General features: G+C 40.5%; 1 protein-coding gene and 1 long non-coding RNA gene across 2 annotated transcripts; both read right to left on the minus strand.

Annotated features, from left to right (window-relative positions):
- Window positions 1–981: 981 nt before the first annotated feature.
- LOC309691041 lies at window positions 982–2,066 on the minus strand. The gene is made up of 4 exons (XR_014271858.1): window positions 1,658–2,066; window positions 1,523–1,549; window positions 1,296–1,409; window positions 982–1,068 (listed from the first exon to the last, which is right to left on the minus strand). It is a non-coding gene; the product is annotated as an uncharacterized lncRNA (long non-coding RNA).
- Window positions 2,067–8,148: 6,082 nt separating this feature from the next.
- Window positions 8,149–9,149, minus strand: LOC309691017 (olfactory receptor 6N2-like; the record flags this gene model as incomplete). Its single annotated transcript, XM_082508545.1, has 1 exon — window positions 8,149–9,149. One exon carries the CDS (start codon window positions 9,147–9,149, stop codon window positions 8,232–8,234), a length of 918 nt encoding a protein of 305 aa, XP_082364671.1. The 3' UTR covers window positions 8,149–8,231.
- Window positions 9,150–18,556: the final 9,407 nt, after the last annotated feature.

The raw sequence follows: 18,556 nt of genomic DNA on the forward strand, positions 1-18,556 counted from the left end.
GCAATAACAGAGGTCAAACGTTTACTATAGGTCTTTACCAGGTTTGCACACAGGTTAAGATACTTTAAGTGACCTATTTGGGTTTAAAAATTGTACTGATATCTGGAAGGCAAAAGAGCATCAGGCAGGAAATCTATGGAGCAGTCATCCTGATAACCTCAGCCACATCCCTCTTACTTTGTTTAAGGGTATTTTATTCACTTAGTACCACATGACTGTGGCCTTGTGTTATACCCACTCTGCTGCAGTGATGCTGCAGTCAAACACAAACATTGTGATTAGACATTCAAGAAGAGCCTCTGTAGAATATTCTTATATTCTACAGATACTCTGTGTCTCTTGACCTAAACACATAATCTGGTTAAATCCGATTTATGTTCATTAATGCCCCCAGTGTAAATTAAAGTAATAAATTGGTTACTGATTAATTACAGAAGTACGTTGGTGACCATAAAGATGTAAGCCTTTGACCATCGGGATAAAATGTGGTTGGAAAACTTAACAATCATTGATAAAGATTCATCAGTAGCTCGAGCAAGACCAAATTGTTCAGTTTGCCTTTTTGCTCCCCATCAGGTCACTTTCACCATGTGACAAAAACAACTCCCCACTGTACACACTCAAGCCACCAACAACTTTCTAAATCCTCGATAAAAATCTGACAGGTTGCAATGATGCTCCAAATAACTTTTTGTAAAAGAAATACACAGAAAATATTGTGAAAATTGGTTTATTTTATATCTCCTAGTTTTAACTGAAGAGATAAAAACATGTATGAAATATCACAAACTGCAGTATTGTATAAATGCTTACATCCTGCTGATGCAATGGAGACATCTTCTAGTGACGGTGTACATCCGTGTGTGTGTGAGGAGGTTCCTAAACTCACTGACATAGAAATGGATGTCCACAACTCCCGCTGTGCAGGCGGGGTCAGGACCCTCCTCACGTTGGGTGAAGAGGGGTGGTGCTGGGGCCGGTCAGATATAAAGTGCTGAGAGTGGATCTTTGGTCCTCTGTGCAGCTCTGTCCACTCTCAGCTGTTCCAGGATTGCTAAAGACACTGCCCTGCAAAGCAATAACACAAGAAAGTTGTCATTTGAACACAAAACAGATTTTCATTGTTGGTAGTTGCAGTATGTTGTTAAACACAATTTAAATCCAACATACACACATGAAAACTATAAATAAACTTAAACCTACAGTGCTGCTGACATCAAACCATGATTTATACCAACTACTGGAAGAATTTAGTGTTCAAGACAGTTTTTAGTCAATGTGAGGTGATAACTTACATAGTTCGAAAACAGCACCACTCTCCAGTTTGTCCTTTGGTCATCCATCCTTCTCATCAGGTCATGGTAAGGCTGTCGTCTGGGTGGGGTGTTGAGTGTCTGAAGTGCTGAATGCTGGGAGATGAAAAGTGTAAAGCAGCTTTATTGAATTTAAAGACAAAAAAAAATGAATTCACAGATCACTGATTTGTTAAATTTACTTTTCTTCTCATGTGTTTTTATCTTACCTCTGATCCCTTAGCCACAGGCTATACCTTATGTAAAAAGAGACTACTGTCAGTTCACTACATCATTTTTAAACCTATTCTACTTATTTGTGTTGACATTAAGTATGGGCTGTCATGGCTAACCAATGGACACACCTGCAGCCGGAGTTCTGGCAAGCAAAAGGTGACAGTTTATTTACAAAACGGGAATCCACACACGCGCTCTCCTCTTCAGCACAATAACCGCCGCTACTCATGCTGCCACACTCAGGGATCACAGGGAAGGGTACATCACCAGCTCCGGGGAAATGTGTACACAGAGAGCACGATTAGATCCAACAGGCAAAATACACAGAGAGAGTTTGCTCAAGCTGTGATTCAATGTTCCAGCGAAGACTGCTTCGTGCCGAACACTCATACGGAGCTCCAGCAGATCAGCAACAGATGGAGGCAATCACCGCAGGTGCATGGGTCAAGAGGGAGAGCCCACAATGAGCTGCGCCCAGGCAAGCAGGAGAGATTGATTTTCAAAAACACATTTATTCACTTAATAGTGAATCATACAAAAATTCTGCTCAATCCAACACATTGCTAAATAAAAGTTCAGAGTTATTTAAAGTAAAGAGACTACCTTTATAGTCCCAAAGATTTTGAAAAACATCCAGGCCATCCATTTTGAAATAATATTTATACTCTAACATCACTCTTGCTCTTAACATACTCTTGAAGAGCTCTACACAATCAATATTTCGTCCATTATAAATCTTATATTTTCTACTCAAGTAAATTATCAACTTTGCTTGACCCAAGAAAAAAATGATACATCGTCCCTTTTTCTTCTTCCTTTTGTCATATGAAAAGCCAAAAATAAAACACTCTTTTGAAAAAAAAAATTCTACAAAGGATTTCCAAATACCATTAAGTACTGAAAATGAATCCATTAACCTGAAACACTGTACGAAACAATGAAAAATAGTTTCTCTCATTGAACAAAAAGGACATTTATCTGAAACCCCATGATGGACACAAGAGGCAACTGGTGAAGGCAATTGTAGCTTGCCTTCACCAGTGTATGAATGTGAGAGTGAATGAATAGTGGTATTGTAAAGCGCTTTGAGGGGTCCCGAAAAGCACTATATAAATGCAATCCATTATTATTATCATTATAAGAGCATTAACCGCACTGATACCATGTAAAATTCGCCACTGTAAATCACCTGTGTTCTTAGTCAATGGTGGCTTGTACAGCATCCCCCATACAGGTGTCACATCAAAACCAACCTTAAAATGTTCTCTCCAAGGCGTATGATTTTTACCTTTTAACTTTATTCCAGGAGCTTTACCATTTTCCATACTCGACAAAGCTTCCTGCAGTTCTTGCAGAGTTGAGGCAGGCTCCAACACGATACTGTCTTGCTCTGAGACCTCTGGCAAGTTACTGAGAAACTCTTCACTAGCCACGGAATCTTCTCTAAACTCGCTGACATACAGCTTTGAAAAATAATCAGCAGCCTTTTTCTGTAATTCAGTGGGTTCAGTCAGCTCTTTCCCATCCTCAGATTGAATACAGTGAATACGACGATTCTGTCCATTGTTTTTTTCCAAACTAAAGAAGAATTCTGAGGGAGCATCCATTTCAGCAACATTTGAAAACATGAATGGACCAGGGCGGCCTGTGCTCTAAACCCTAGCACATCACCCAAAACAGCGTTTTTACTTTTGAGTGCCTGAAAATGGTCTCGATCTCCTGTGGAATCACTCAAATTTTGAAGATCCACTACATCAGTCTCTAATTTTTTATATAGATTTTACCATCTCACTTATGTGTATTGAACACAGAACTGCTGAATTTCTATTTTACCAATATCCCACCATTGCTGCAAGGAAGCAAACTGACACTTCGTAGTTCTCCATTGATAAATGAGGACCTTTCCACAAATGTTTTTCCATGTGATGATGTCCTCTTGCTTTTTAATCTAATGACTGCACTGACTTCTTTTTCATTAAATGCTTTTCTTTGTAATCTGATGTATGTCATGCATGTATTATTTTAAGACAGGTGGGGATTATGTGTCCTCACTCTGTCTTCACCATTAATGACCTATTTACTTGGGCGTGACTTAACCAATTAACCAGTACAAACCTGTTATATGTCAGCTGGTTTATCCATGAAGATGTGATTGGTTAATTGGAATTTTTTTCTGTTTACTGTTTTTAATTTAAGCACACTTCTACTATGTAGCACAGATTAACTAATTTGTCTGGACCTGTGGCTGCAGAATGTGTGAGGTGGTGAGAAGACCCAAACACAGGAGAAAAGGAACTACTTAGCAAAAAGCGAGCTGTTTATTTAGGCTGAACATTAAGGTACAAAAAAATCCCCCAACCAACCAAACAAACAAACAAACAAATAACCTAAACTGGGAAAATACTAGGGACATGGACCCTGAGAGACACAAAAACTGATGAGAAGAGAATCGGACAAGGGTCAAGAGGCCACTGAGAAAATTTATACACAAGGGGAAGAATAGACGAGTGGAGACAGCTGGGAAACACAGCAGAAACAAATAAGATATAATGAGAGACAAGGAGTATCGAAATAAAACAGCAAGTAGCACGAACATATGAACGTCACACTAGGACAGGGATTAGGGAACACTGCAACATGACAGACTAGAGAGACAAGGACAAAACACAAAAAGAGAGGAACATGGGAACAGGTAAGAGAGACAAAACACAGAGATATGAGTAAGACCTAGAGCGAGAGAAATAGAGAGAGACCGCGAGAGAGGGAGAGCGATAGACAGAGAGAGAGAGAGAGAAAGAGAGAGAGAATGAGGGTCACACAGAGAGGCAAAGTGAGCAAGACAGAGCGAGAGAGCGAGAGAGTGACACAAGGAGGTACATTAAAATGGAGACAAGACACTGAGGACAAGACAGACTGAGAAAAGCTAAAGTAAACTAAATACCCTAAAATAAACCTGAATCAACAGGGATAAACTGCATAATCAGAAGAATATAAGAACAAGAAAGATTAAAGATTAAATTACCAAAAATCATCCCACAGATGTAATATTATCTACAGCTACTCTTAGTACCATTGATGTTAGGTTAGACTCTTTTTCTCTAATTGATCTTTCTGAGTTAAGTCATAATTACTTCCTCCAAACCATCAACGTGTCTTTTAGACCCCATTCCTACAAAACTGCTCAAAGAAGTCCTGCCATTAATTAATTATTTGATCTTAAATATGATCAACCTATCTCTAATAATCGGCTATGTACCACAGGCCTTCAAGCTGGCTGTAGTTAAACCTTTACTCAAAAAGCCATCTCTAGACCCAGCAGTCTTAGCTAATTATAGGCCAATCTCCAACCTTCCTTTCATATCAAAAATCCTTGAAAGAGTAGTTGTCAAACAGCTAACAGATCATCTGCAGAGGAATGGTTTATTTGAAGAGTTTCAGTCAGGTTTCAGAGCTCATCACAGCACAGAAACAGCTTTAGTGAAGGTTACAAATGATCTTCTTGTGGCCTCTGACAGTGGACTCATCTCTGTGCTTGTCCTGCTAGACCTCAGTGCAGCGTTCGATACTGTCGACCATAATATCCTATTAGAGCGATTAGAACATACTGTAGGTATTACAGGTACTGCACTGCAGTGGTTTGTATCATATCTATCTAATAGACTCCAATTTGTTCATGTAAATGGAGAGTCCTCTTCACACAGTGAAGTCAATTATGGAGTTCCACAGGGTTCAGTGCTAGGACCAATTCTGTTTAAATTATACATGCTTCCCTTAGGCAGCATCATTACGAGACATAGCATACATTTTCACTGCTATGCAGATGACACCCATGAAGCCATGAAGCCAGATAACACACACCAAAACTGCAGGAATGTCTTAAAGACATAAAGACCTGGATGGCCGCTAACTTTCTGCTTCTTAATTCAGATAAAACTGAAGTTATTGTACTCGGCCCTGAAAATCTTAGAAATATGGTATCTTACTCTGGATTCTTACTCTGGATGGCATTACCTTGGCCTCCAGTAATGCTGTGAGGAACCTTGGAGTCATTTTTGACCAGGACATGTCCTTCAACGCACATATTAAACAAATATGTAAGACTGCTTTCTTCCATTTGCGCAACATCTCTAAAATTAGAAATATCCTGTCTCAGAGTGACGCTGAAAAACTAGTTCATGCATTTATTACTTCCAGGCTGGACTACTGTAATTCATTATTATCAGGATGTCCAAAAAACTCACTGAAAAGCCTTCAGCTAATCCAAAATGCTGCAGCAAGAGTGCTGACAGGGACTAGAAAGAGAGAGCATATTTCTCCTGTTTTGGCTTCCCTTCATTGTCTTCCTGTTGAATACAGAATTGAATTCAAAATCCTGCTCCTCACATACAAGGTCTTAAATAATCAGGCCCCATCTTATCTTAATGACCTTGTAGTACCATATCACCCTATTAGAGCACTTCGCTCTCGCTCTGCAGGCCTACTTGTTGTTCCTAGAGTATTTAAAAGTAGAATGGGAGGGAGAGCCTTCAGTTTTCAGGCCCCTCTTCTGTGGAATCAGCTTCCAGTTTGGATTCGGGAGACAGACACTATCTCTACTTTTAAGATTAGGCTTAAAACTTTCCTTTTTGCTAAAGCATATAGTTAGGGCTGGACCAGGTGACCCTGAATCCTCCCTTAGTTATGCTGCAATAGATGTAGGCTGCCGGGGATTCCCATGATGCATTGAGTTTTTCCTTTCCAGTCACCTTTCTCACTCACTATGTGTTAATAGACCTCTCTGCATTGAATCATCCATCCATCTTCATCCGCTTTATCCGGGGCCGGGTCGCGGGGGCAGCAGCCTAAGCAAAGAGGCCCAGACCTCCCTCTCCCCAGCCACCTCCTCCAGCTTATCCGGGGGAATACCAAGGCGTTCCCAGGCCAGCCTAGAGATGCATTGTATCATATCTGTTATTAACCTCTGTCTCTCTTCCATAGCATGTCTTTATGCTGTTTTCCTTCTCCCACCCCAACCAGTCACAGCAGATGGCCGACCCTCCCTGAGCCTGGTTCTGCCGGAGGTTTCTTCCTGTTAAAAGGGAGTTTTTCCTTCCCACTGTCGCCAAAGTACTTGCTCATAGGGGGTCATATGATTGTTGGGTTTTTCTCTGTATTTATGAAGCGCCTTGAGGCGACTTTTGTTGAATTGAATTGAATTGAATTGAAAGCTAAACTAAGAAACTGTTGAGGGCTTTTTTATGAGAGAGAAGACAATATGCTCCAATTTTAAGTTTTCACAATTTATCATCGAAATATTTAGAATTTTTAATTGTTTTACATGGCGCCATGGATCTCCTTTCTCTGGCTCAGAGACAAAGGCACTGTGCCAGGGCGGTATACACTTTTATGAATCAAAGAAACTGAATGTTAACATGATTGGTCAAATGAGCTGAGAGTGGCCTTAGGTCTCATACCAGCTCATGTTTCTTCTTCTGCAGCTCTCTGGGCATCTCGCTATATGGAGACGCCCTTTTGCAGGCAATACCCTCGTTACCATGACAACCACCTCTTATGCTCTGGTCAGGCCTGTAGAGTTAAAGAAGGGGTGTAGAGTGCATGCCATAACAACAGATTTATGATCAATGCCACATTCCTGTGAGGGTTTGTGAGGAAGTGCTGTATCTGATAGTATCAGAGTAACACTCTACTTCCAAAACTTACCTACAATACACTCTATACAGTATGGAAAAAAACAGAAATTTGCAATGCCAATCATGAGGTATTAGCCCTAAAGCAAACAAACATTTGATATGTTTCTCATGTTCTATTGTGAGTAAAATATGGGTTTATGAGAATGGCAAATTATTAAATTCTGTTTTGTTTTGTTTTTTTGTTTTTTACATTTTACACAGTGTCCCCAGTTTTTGTAACTGGGATTGTACTTTTCAAGATTGTTTTTCTACATACATCTGTTTGGTTTATAACCCACAGAGAACAATAATATGTGACAAGAGATGAAGATGCAGGGCCTTAAGCAACAGTTATAAAGTGTTACTACTTATTCCATCTATGTTGCACTTGTAGCATATTGCAAATAAGAATCAGTAATAAAGTAAAAATGAAAAAATATGAAAAAGTTGAAAAACATTTATCTGAAAATGGATCATGTTGATCATCCATCTTGATTGATGAAAATATATAATTAACACCTCCATTTTTGAGAGCATTCTTTATTTACAGCATTTTTTTCTCACCTGCCTGAAACTTTTGCACAGTACTATATATATATATATATATATATATATATATATATATATATATATATATATATATATAGAGAGAGAGAGAGAGAGAGAGAGAGAGAGAGAGAGAGGGGTAGCAATTGATTAACTAAATTAACTAAATTATTTTTTGCGCTTACAACCCACAATAGTAAAAGATAACCTGTGACAAAAAAGAAGGAAAAATGTGAAATGCAGGCATATGAGCTGCTTAGACTTCAAACATTACCAGCAAGAGTTTAAGAAATTGTTTATCTTTGTTTTATGACCATTATGTTTATCGTCTTGTTGTCAGTAGAAGGACAGAGATCAACGTTTATATAAATGTTGATCTCTGTCCTTCTATCTTGCATGTCAAATCAGAGATAAGAAACTCTTTTAACTAACTCACATTACAATGAAATCCCATACATTTGATAATGGTGCAGTAATACCAGTGTTGTTAAACCTGACACAACAACATCTTGATGTGTTTAAAAATTTCATTCACTTTGAGTCCATATATGATTGGATTTAAAAGAGGATGGAATAAAATTGACTGAAACGTCAATGTCAAGCGTACAGTGTTTGATAGATCAGATTCCAGTCTAACTATAATTATATCAAAGAAAAAAAAACAGGAAAAGTTGATTAACACCAGCAAGTGGGGTAAACATGTCTTTAGAGCTTTTCTCCTTGTTTCTCTGCAACAACTGTAAGATATTCTTAGAATTCTGATATATGAAAAAAGTATGAAAAGCATTGGTAGAAAGGTCATATTTATCAACATGACCACACCATATATAGATATTACAACCGAGGGCACACACTGAAGCCTGTAAAATGAATTGTTACAAAAAATTGCTGTCAGAGTAAAGCTACAGAGTTTGACATTCGAATACAGCACAAATGACACTGCAATCTCAAAAGCAGGTATAAGCCAAGCTAAAATCACACATACATAAATAGTTATTCTATTCATAATAACTGGATATTGCAGGGGTTTGCATATAGACACATACCTGTCATATGCCATTGCTGCCAACAGTAAAAACTCTGACACAGCTGAGGTGTAATATGAGAATCCTTGGAAGAGACAGAGTGGATACGATATAGTCTGTTTTTCAGACAAAACATCAGATAAGAGCTTCGGATAGATAATCATGCTGTAAAGAACAGAGTTGATTAACAAAGCTGCAATAAAAATATACATTGGCTCATGAAGGTTTTTGCAAGTCCAAATAAGGTACACTATAATGGAATTAAAGCAGAGTATCAGAATATATAATGTGAATATAACCACAAAATAAAGATATCTGTATTTGTGCAATTCTGCAAACCCACCAAGAGTTAACAATGTTACATTTAATTCAACATCCATTAAATAAACAATGCTTTAAAGTACTGTAGTAATATATTTCCTGCACTGAACTAAGAAGGTAAGTAATTGACTCTGTTTTGTGGCTTTGTTTTATCAGAAAACCTTCCATCCTCTATGGGACTCATTAAGTTCTCTACTAACATGTAAACAACTTCAGGGAATCTGACGATTTGACGTTTAGTCCTATGCACTTCATTTTGTTTGCCCATCCATTTGTTTTAAATCCCTGGAACTAGTATAGGATTAGTATAAAAGCAAAGAAAAAAAAAAAACACGGAAACCACGGAAACCACTACTGCCTTCACACTACATTTTCTCAAGTCTCAAGCTTATCGCGTTCAGTCATCCTCGTGTTGTTAACACTTGATATAGCTATATCTATCACTACAATCATCTCCCTCTGCTTTTCGACCACTATTATCTCTGGCTGGATAGCCATCACCAGTTTGTCTGTCTATATTAGGAATCCCCACACTTAGCTTGGTCATTTTCAGCTACCTTGGGTGATGACCTCTGGACTTCAAGGACATATGCTGCACAAATGTTAATTGGTATACTTGTCCTGCCTGCTAGCATCTTGCACTCTACTCTTATGTGCTGGAGTGTTTCAGGCCAGTCTGCCAGGGGTCTTACCCGGTGTGGTAGAACTAAGGTCATGTCCAAATTCATGGGCTGCATCCTCCTGAGGACCTTCGCGGTCTACGTGGGCCGGGTCCTCAGAAGGTCGGGTAGGCCGGAAGTAAACGGCTGGGGAAATTGGACAGTCTAGGCTTCTGATTAGCGTCACCGCTATCTCGGTGGAGTTTAATAAACTCGGCCGTCTGCTCCTTGCTATCTAAAATATAACAGGACACTGGTGGAAATTCTCGACTGTCTCATACTTCTGTTTAATCAGTTTTCTGTTTGATGTTTATTCAGCTGTGTAAAAAACAAGGAGGAAACCACCAGGGGATTAATAAAGTTTTATTCTAGCTAATCTAATCTAATACCTTTAATCTCAGCCAAACCGATTGACTCACGAACAAATAAAACACTGAAAAAAGCCCAGCAATAAAATTTTTAGGTTGTCTAAGTGACTTATATATTACGTTTAACCTGAGTAGTGAAAGTCTGCGGTGATCTGAAAATGATGTGCCGGGAGTTGTGCCGTTCTCGGCCGCATCAGTAACCCTCGAGCTCCCGGCTAGCTATCGAGCTGGTGGGTAGCAGACGTCTCCGAAAACGGCGAAGCACTTTTGCAAATATGCGATATCTTGATAAACCGAGCAGATATTTGATGTTTACACAGCTACTTTCTTGCCTGAAAATATGTTAAAAGTTTATTTTGTGACCCAGAAAGATTAGTAAGAGTAATTTTAAAACTTAGTAACGGCCGCCATTGTTGGAAATTGGAGTTTGGTTGTGATATGGTAGGCCACGAAGGACACACCCGACCCATCCTTCAAATTCGGGAAAAAGGAGGACGCATTTGTCGGCTGCATTCGGAGGAGTCTACGAATTTGGACAGCCTTCGGCACGTCGCTGCGACATAATTGGTCTACAAATGCGGCCTCAGGAGGATGCAGCCCATGAATTTGGACACGACCTAAGTGTTTATGGATCTTTTGCTTAGAGCTTGTTCCAGTGCTGCCATGATTCATACCTCTATGTTTTGTCTTTCAGTCCAGCCTCGTCCAGCCACTGATAGGATTTCTGGATGTCAGCCATGTCTTCTATCTGCCGGTGGTACATACTGTGCAGGGATCTGTCCTTCCATGATTGTTCGTCTCCTTGCTCCTCTTCTCTCTCAGGTTTCTGCAGGTGTTGATTGCCCAGGTATTGTTCTTCTCATTCAGCTCCTTACAACTTGCCATACTCTCTGCAAATATTTGGTTGTTGCAGCTTTCCTAATTGCCTCTTTATGGTTTCCATTTGGTAAATGGTGAATGAGCTGATTCTTATATAGCACATTTCTACTTTTCTGGAGCACTCAAAGTGCTTTAATACAACATGCCACATTCAGCCATTCACACGAGCACTTTCCTCTGGATGCAACATAGAGCAACTTAGGGTTAATATCTTGCTCAGGGATTTTTGGCATGCAGACTGGGGGACCCAAATTAAAATACCAACCTTCTGATCAGTAGAGGACTTGCTCTACCTCCTGAGCTACTGCCAACCAATTTTCCTGTGGGACTCCCAGGTACTTGTAGCTATCCTCGATGTCTGCAGTGTTGCCTTCTTATAGTGCAGTCCCCTCAGTTCTGACTACTGTCCCACTCTTAGTTACCATCCAACTACACTTCTCCAGTCCGAATGATATTGTGCTATCATGTCTGTAGATCCTAATGGTGTGGATAACTGAACTGATGTCTTATTCACTCCTGGCATATAACTTGATATCATTCATGTAGGTAGTAGAGGATGGTTGACAATGGCTTCATTCCATTGTCAGTATATGGAGCTAGTCTTGTTGATGAGCTTATCGAGGGGTTCAGGCTTATGCTGAACAGTAGTGGGGACAAAAAATCTCCTTGGTAAATCCTGAATTTGATGGTGACTTGTACAATTAACTTAATTAAATTAATGAGATATAGGTTTAAATAGTTTAGTGGGGATGTGGTCAAGTAAATAAACTGTAAGATCATGAGAGGTTCAAAGAATTAAAGACATTTGGATTTGTGGTATAAGAGAAAGAGTTTTCCAGGTCTCTTGGAAACCACACATTACTTATGTTAGGGGGAAACTGGCATGGGAAAAATAAAGCAAATCTTGAATCAGAAAACACTGCACATATTATACTGTGCTTTACTATTACCTTATATGAGCTATTGTGTAGCGGTCTGGTGAAACACATGCAAAAGTAATACACAAACAATAATTATAAAGCAGACAAGACAGGGCAATTAGATTAATAAATAATGCAGGGTACCTGTACCACGTTCCCACGCTACCTTCCTGGCGAAAACGTCATCGTCACAGGGGTAAACAAAGCAGTCAGCTGGTGAAGGTAAAGGTTTCTCTAAGGATTTGTTCTGCTGTTTTCCAACCAGGGCATGGATTATTCCCAAGATTGTTTGTGTCTTGGCATTTCCTGGATCCTCTTGATGCCTGCTTGGTGCCTGTGGTCAGCTTTGATCATGGTCCTCAGCCTCACTGCCCATGCCCTCCCAGGCTAAACCTCCGCTGTGAACATTATTGAAACCTGAGATCGCTGCGTCTGGTTTCTCAACTTACTGAACCCCGTGCTGCAGCTCCAGCTCCTGCAGCGATTGGCCTGGTAAATGCCAGATCCCTTTAAACAAAACTTTTATTCTTCTGGACTTTTTCAGTTCCCATGATCTGGATTCTCTGTGTGTGACTGAGGCGTGTTGGTGAGTCCAGTGCTCTATCTGAACTTTTAGAAAGAAAAAATACTGGGCTAATATGACATTTGTTTATACAGGGATATGCATGTTAATGTGATCCCTGTCCCTGCTTTGTATTTGCCAGTTGTGTTATCTGGGGGTCACATTTTGTAACTTTAAGGAGCACACAGGTCTCTGAGTGTCCGGCAGTCAGACGGCAACGGGAGGCGCTAAGGACACTCTTCATGTGAGAGAAAATTGGCTCACACAGATAGGTAAAGCCAAATACTGTCAATAGGGCCTGTGCAATGTTCTTAAGACAGTTAAACTTGTCTGGTAGTGATGTCCAGCAAGTGAAGATGCAAGCTCCAGGTTCACGCGCAGCTGTGGATTCTAGCTGTGTTCGTAGTTCTGCGAACTTTGTCACCCACACAGTCGAGCTTTTCAGTTCAATCAGCTGCATTTCCATGTCATCTGTGTCTAGCCATTTAAAAAGAGACAAATCCAGCTGCTCATTAAAGCTTTCTGGCTTGATAAGAAAAGAAAACATCGGTCCATACACCTGAAAGTCCAGAAAACTCGTTCAGAATTCTTTCTTGAGTCTTTGGACGTACCCGTGTATTTCCGAGGTGCTGATGCTGCGCTGAGCGGACAGCTCCCTGAGGCGTTTGAAGTAGCAGAACGTGGAAGTTTCAACATTGCTGGAAAAAACTGCCAGTTTTTGAACGAAAGCTTCCCACGTGTCACGCATATCTAAAACAGTTTGTCCGGATCCCTGCAGTTTGACATTAAACTCGTTGAGGTGTCCCGTTATATCAGCGAGAAAGAAAAAATTTTCAACCCACTTCTCATCTTGGAGTTCGGAATGGCTTTGCCCCTTTTTTGCCAGGAATTTTTTTACCACATCAAAACAATCCACAAATCATTCCAGATCCTTTCTACAGCTAAGCCATCTGACAGCACAGTGGAGCGGGATGTCTTTGCATGAGCTATCCAGCTCCTCGAGCAGAGACTGGAATTGGCGGTGAGTCAAAGGAGATCGCTTAACTATAAAGTTCACGACTTTTGCCACTGTGGGCATGACGTCATGAAGATCTGAATTTGAAATCTTGGAACACAGGTTTTCTTGGTGTATTATACAGTGTAGTTTCATGATGGGATCGCCAACTTGTTCCTCAATTAAGGTAACAGCGCCCCTGTGTTTCTCAACCACAGCTGGCGCACCATCAGTTGTCACAGCAAAAATCTTTGTAATGTCAATGCCTTGCTCATCAAAACACCCCTTAAAAACTTTGGCAATATCCTCACCTCGCGTTGTTTCAGGCATCGGGGTTAAACAGAAGAGTTCCTCTTGTACTGCCACATCACAGTATCTTACCATAACAGCCAAACGTGGAATGTCATTGATATCAACGCTTTCGTCCAAAGCTACACCAAACACCTGGGCTTCTCTCAAACCAGCTGTTTGTTGGGCTCTGACATTGTCACCCATTTCCTGGATACGTCGTTCCACAGTTCTGGCTGATGCAGGTATGTCTTGTATCCTTGCTTTAATTGCATCTTTGTTTGGAAGCCCATTAAATAACACTTCTGAGCTTGAGAGAAAAGTCTCCTTAACAAATTCTCCGTCTGTAAACGGTTTTCCATGTTTAGCAATACAGTGTGCAATACGATAACTTGCTTCAGCTCCATGATGTTTTGCAGCTGTAAAAACTTTTAGAGTACTTGCTTGCTTCTCATATCTTGACACAGACGTGTAATTGATTCAACTTTCTCTGCCTCATCCTTGAAGGTTTTTTGATGTTTCGTCTCAAAATGTCGTTTAACACTGGAAGTCCGGCAAACAACACTCTCGAGGCAAAGGGCACATACAGCACGATCTTTCTGTTGCGCAAAACCCTAGTCTTCTCTCCAAATTGGCATAAAAGACCAGGGATCATCTTTTTTAGCTCGCTTCGATATAATTCACAGAACTGGCTACATCCCTCTCGTCTGTGTAATTTTTAGCCAGTTACAAGTAAAACAAGGAGGTGGGGCTGTTAGCTTAGATACTGTCATTAAGACTGTCATTAGCTGTATTGTCATTAGCTCTGTGTGAACTAATTTGTGATGTGCATTGGTGGCCCAGCCGTAGATATTTATTTTTAAATACACCTTCTCAGATTATTTCACTGCATGCTGCGCCATCACTTAACCCTTCGCGTGTCAGCTGTGGCACACGTGCCCAGGGTTGCCTGGTGTAGCTGAAGGAAGTCATCTAGCAATTGGTCATGTGGTCAGCTGTAGACTAGTGCATGTTTTTTTATTTGGCTCTCAGCTCTTATCTTCTGAGCTCTCCTGCCCTTATCTTCCCTGCTTAGCTTCTTATGTCCTTGTCTTGTCTTGTGTTTTTTCTTACTTTTCCCTGGAACACTCTCTCACAGTCTGTTCTCTAAAACCTAAAAGAGGAATTATGGATTTGATCAACTGGTCTCTGAATGCAATTGACACCCCTTCTCAACGAGAATCTGGGCTCAGGTGAGCCTGACTGCTGAAGATATCTACCTATTCGGAACCATAATAACAGGGTTCTAGCTGAGCTGGCTTGGCCCTGGCTTATCGAAGAATTAAGGAAGTGGAACCAGCTGTTCAAACCCCCAAAAGGCTGCCCACTGGGATTGAAATGATGGGACGAGGCATGAGTTTCTCAAAATGGGCTCATTGAGTGCAGCACGGAGAAGATCTTGGAGAACGCACGGCTGCCGTGAATACTCAGAACAAGACATCTGAGTGAAAAACTGGATTACATCTGGAGGGGCTAGCTCGAATAACACCTTTGAGCGCAAATTCGATCACATCTTGGCGAAGTGCACTGCGGTCGTGAGTTCTCAGAACCTGCTCTTTGAGCAAAAAGAATGACAACATCACGGAACGTAAGTTTGGATAACATCATAGAAAGCTCACGGCTCTCCAACGGCAGATTGAGAGACCAGTGTTGGACTGTTAGAACAGCTTTGAAATTCATATGAGTTGATCGCACTAAAGTAAAAACCATCATCACTTCATGCGGAGACCCCTTCGGCGCCAGCTGCGGCCTCAAGGCTGGAGCTGAACAAAACACCCTGATAACGACTGTGTTTAGACTGTTCCCCCCATTCCATGCAAGGCCACCTGGGTTGGCTGGAAGACTGTTTACTTATCCTGGCGGGGCGAAGGACACTGTTTCAGCTGAATTCAGGACACACACACACACACACATACACTGATATGCACACATTGATCCCCCCTCCCTGTCCAAACGCCTTCGATGCTTGTGCTTGCGCCATTAGCGTGCTGCTTGCTGTAACCCTAATTTCCTTCGGGATTAATAAAGTATTCTGATTCTGATAAACAAGCCACAATGTGAGTGTGTGTTATCGATCCACTACAAATACTACTGCAACATTTCATGCTGAGAGACAGCAAAAGTGGTGAATGTTAGCCACTTCCTCTATCTCCAGCCCATGCAGGGGCCTATCCTTCCATGATGGTTCTTCTCCTTGCTCCTCTTCTTTCTTGGGTTTCTGCTGCCTGAAGTACTCACTAAGGAATTAACAACCCTAGTCTGTAACAAAGTCAGCAAAGAAGGATGTAAAGCTATAAAACTCCACTGTATTATTCACCAACAAGTACTCTGTGCTAAACATTTAAAATATGACCATGTTATGAAACTGGTGATAAAGGCTATTAATTATATTCGCTCCAAAGCCCTGTACAACCGCCAGTTTCAACAGCTTCTACTCAACATCCAGAATACGGAGATGTTGTGTATTATAATGACGTAAGATGGCTCAGTAGGAGGTCTGCACTGCAGCGGTTCTACTCTCTTATGGAGGAAATCGGACAATTCTTTTTTTGAATTTCACAGTTCTTATTTAAACAGCTGACTTTGAATTAAATCTAACATTAAAAAATAGTTAAATTCAGTAGGAAACATTTTCATAATATAACTGGTGAAATTCAAAATATACTGACAGCTCTCCAAGCAAGACTTCAGTATTAAATAAAACGGTCTAGTTATGAAGTTGAACTTTAATCTGAGCCAAAACCGATTTACTCAGGAACAAATCAAACACTGAAATAAACCAAACATTGACATTTAGAAGTTATCAGAGTGACTTATATATCATGTTTAACCCGAGAAGCGAAAGACCGTAGGGGGGTTGGGGGGGTTGAAAATGATGTGCCTTGAGTCTGCGCCTTGACCACCTGGTCAGCTGGAGTGGGACAAAAAGTCAGTCTGGGCATTTTGACTAGAGACAGGCCCACCAGGTTTTATAGGAAAAACCATAAAGCCTTTGGATGAAAACAAATGCTGTTGTGACAGTGATGTACACTGTCTTGTTGGTATATATGTATGAGTTCTAAACAGTTTACATCATATGACCACTGAAGGACATCTCTTGATTTCACCTTCGTGTTTCCCTCTCACCAGATATCCAAACCGACATCATGACAAGCAGCTTTTACGGCTGTGGCTCCAGTAAACATCAGCTGATACTAGAAAGTAATATTAAATGAATTCTAACAACAGCTGATCAAGCTTAAACGTGCTGCTGTTGTTTAGCGCATGTTTTCATGTTCATTCCGTTTAGTCTAGCTTCCCCTGTCTCGTTATGGTTATTCCTATCAGTTGTGTGTGTCCTCATGTCCCTGTCATCCCTCTGTGTATTTAGGTCAGCGTCTCTCTCAGTTCGGTCCTCCTCTCTCCCCGTGTTTCCCTAAGTAATTAGATTAGATTAGCATTAGAATTTCCCAGTTTAGTTTAGCATTGTCTTGTATCTTTTTTCCCCGTTCAGTAATAAAGCTGTATTTTGAGTTAAGTCCCGTTTTCCATGAGTTTGTGTTTGGGTCCTCTCCTGCCAGCACACAGACGTTTCATGACAGTCAAATGAGAAGCTTGGCTCCTAGTGGTCTGCAACACTGCAAAGTAAACACAGGTTCAGCATTACTGTTGCTGAGTACAGATTTTGATACTTTTAACTTATAAAGGCAGCTTATATGGCAGAGAGCCGTGTGTCTTGATTTATCAAATAAATCATCATCAATTTGAAAATTCTGAGCACATTTTAATGACAACTAAATCACCTTCCACAAGAAATAGTTAACACAATAAAACAGACATAAAACAGACAAGTCAGCTTGCCATATATTTAGGAACTGGGTGTCTTTAAGACTTGGAATGTAAATGTAAGTGTCCAGGTGCCCAGGGCAGCTGTGGCTACAACTGTAGCTGCCTCCACCAGTGTGTGAATGTGTGTGTAAATGGGTGGATGACTGGGTGTGTAAAGCGCTTTGGGGTCCCTGGGGGGGACTAGTAAAGCGCTATACAAATACAGGCCATTTACCATTTTTACCATTTTTCTTCTTTTGGTCAACTTCTGTTGATTATTGTGCTATATAAATAAAGTAAACTTGACAGTCAACACAAAAAGGTTATTATATTCAGATATTTTTCATAATTCAAAATGGAGTAAACATGGGAATGACGGAATAGATTGCCTGAGTACAATTCAATGGCCCATCTTGGTGGAATGGAACCAAAGCTATGAGAGGGATTACAGCAGGACCCCCCGGAGCCAAGATGCTGGTGGTGGAGATAGCTTGAATGGAAAAGTGGGAGTGATAAAACTTAGATTTAGCTGGCAGCACCTGGGAATGCACAGATATGAATATTCACCTATATCTTGTCGTGGAACTTTTTAAAATAAAATGCAAACACTTGATGAGTGTCTTTGAAGTGAGTTTTATTCACGTTGCAGCAAGAGAGAGAGTCCAGTCTGAGTGTCTGTCCCACTATGCTTCAAATAAACATGTTATATATGTGTTATTGTCAGAAAAGGTGAGGAAACACTAAGGAAAAATACATTTCCATTACAATCTCTACACATTAAAATATCAACAGCTATGATGACTAATTGGGTTGTTATGATACTAGAATTTCGAACTCGATACATATTAACCAGGAAAATACTTGATACCATATTTGATATTATGGGGAAGATTCTGAACCCACCCTGCAATGACAAAAGTAATGGCAAAGATGTCATATCACTAAAAAAA

Source organism: Aulonocara stuartgranti (assembly GCF_965226115.1).
Source record: "Aulonocara stuartgranti genome assembly, chromosome: 16".
In the NCBI taxonomy this organism is placed as follows: Eukaryota; Metazoa; Chordata; class Actinopteri; order Cichliformes; family Cichlidae; genus Aulonocara; species Aulonocara stuartgranti.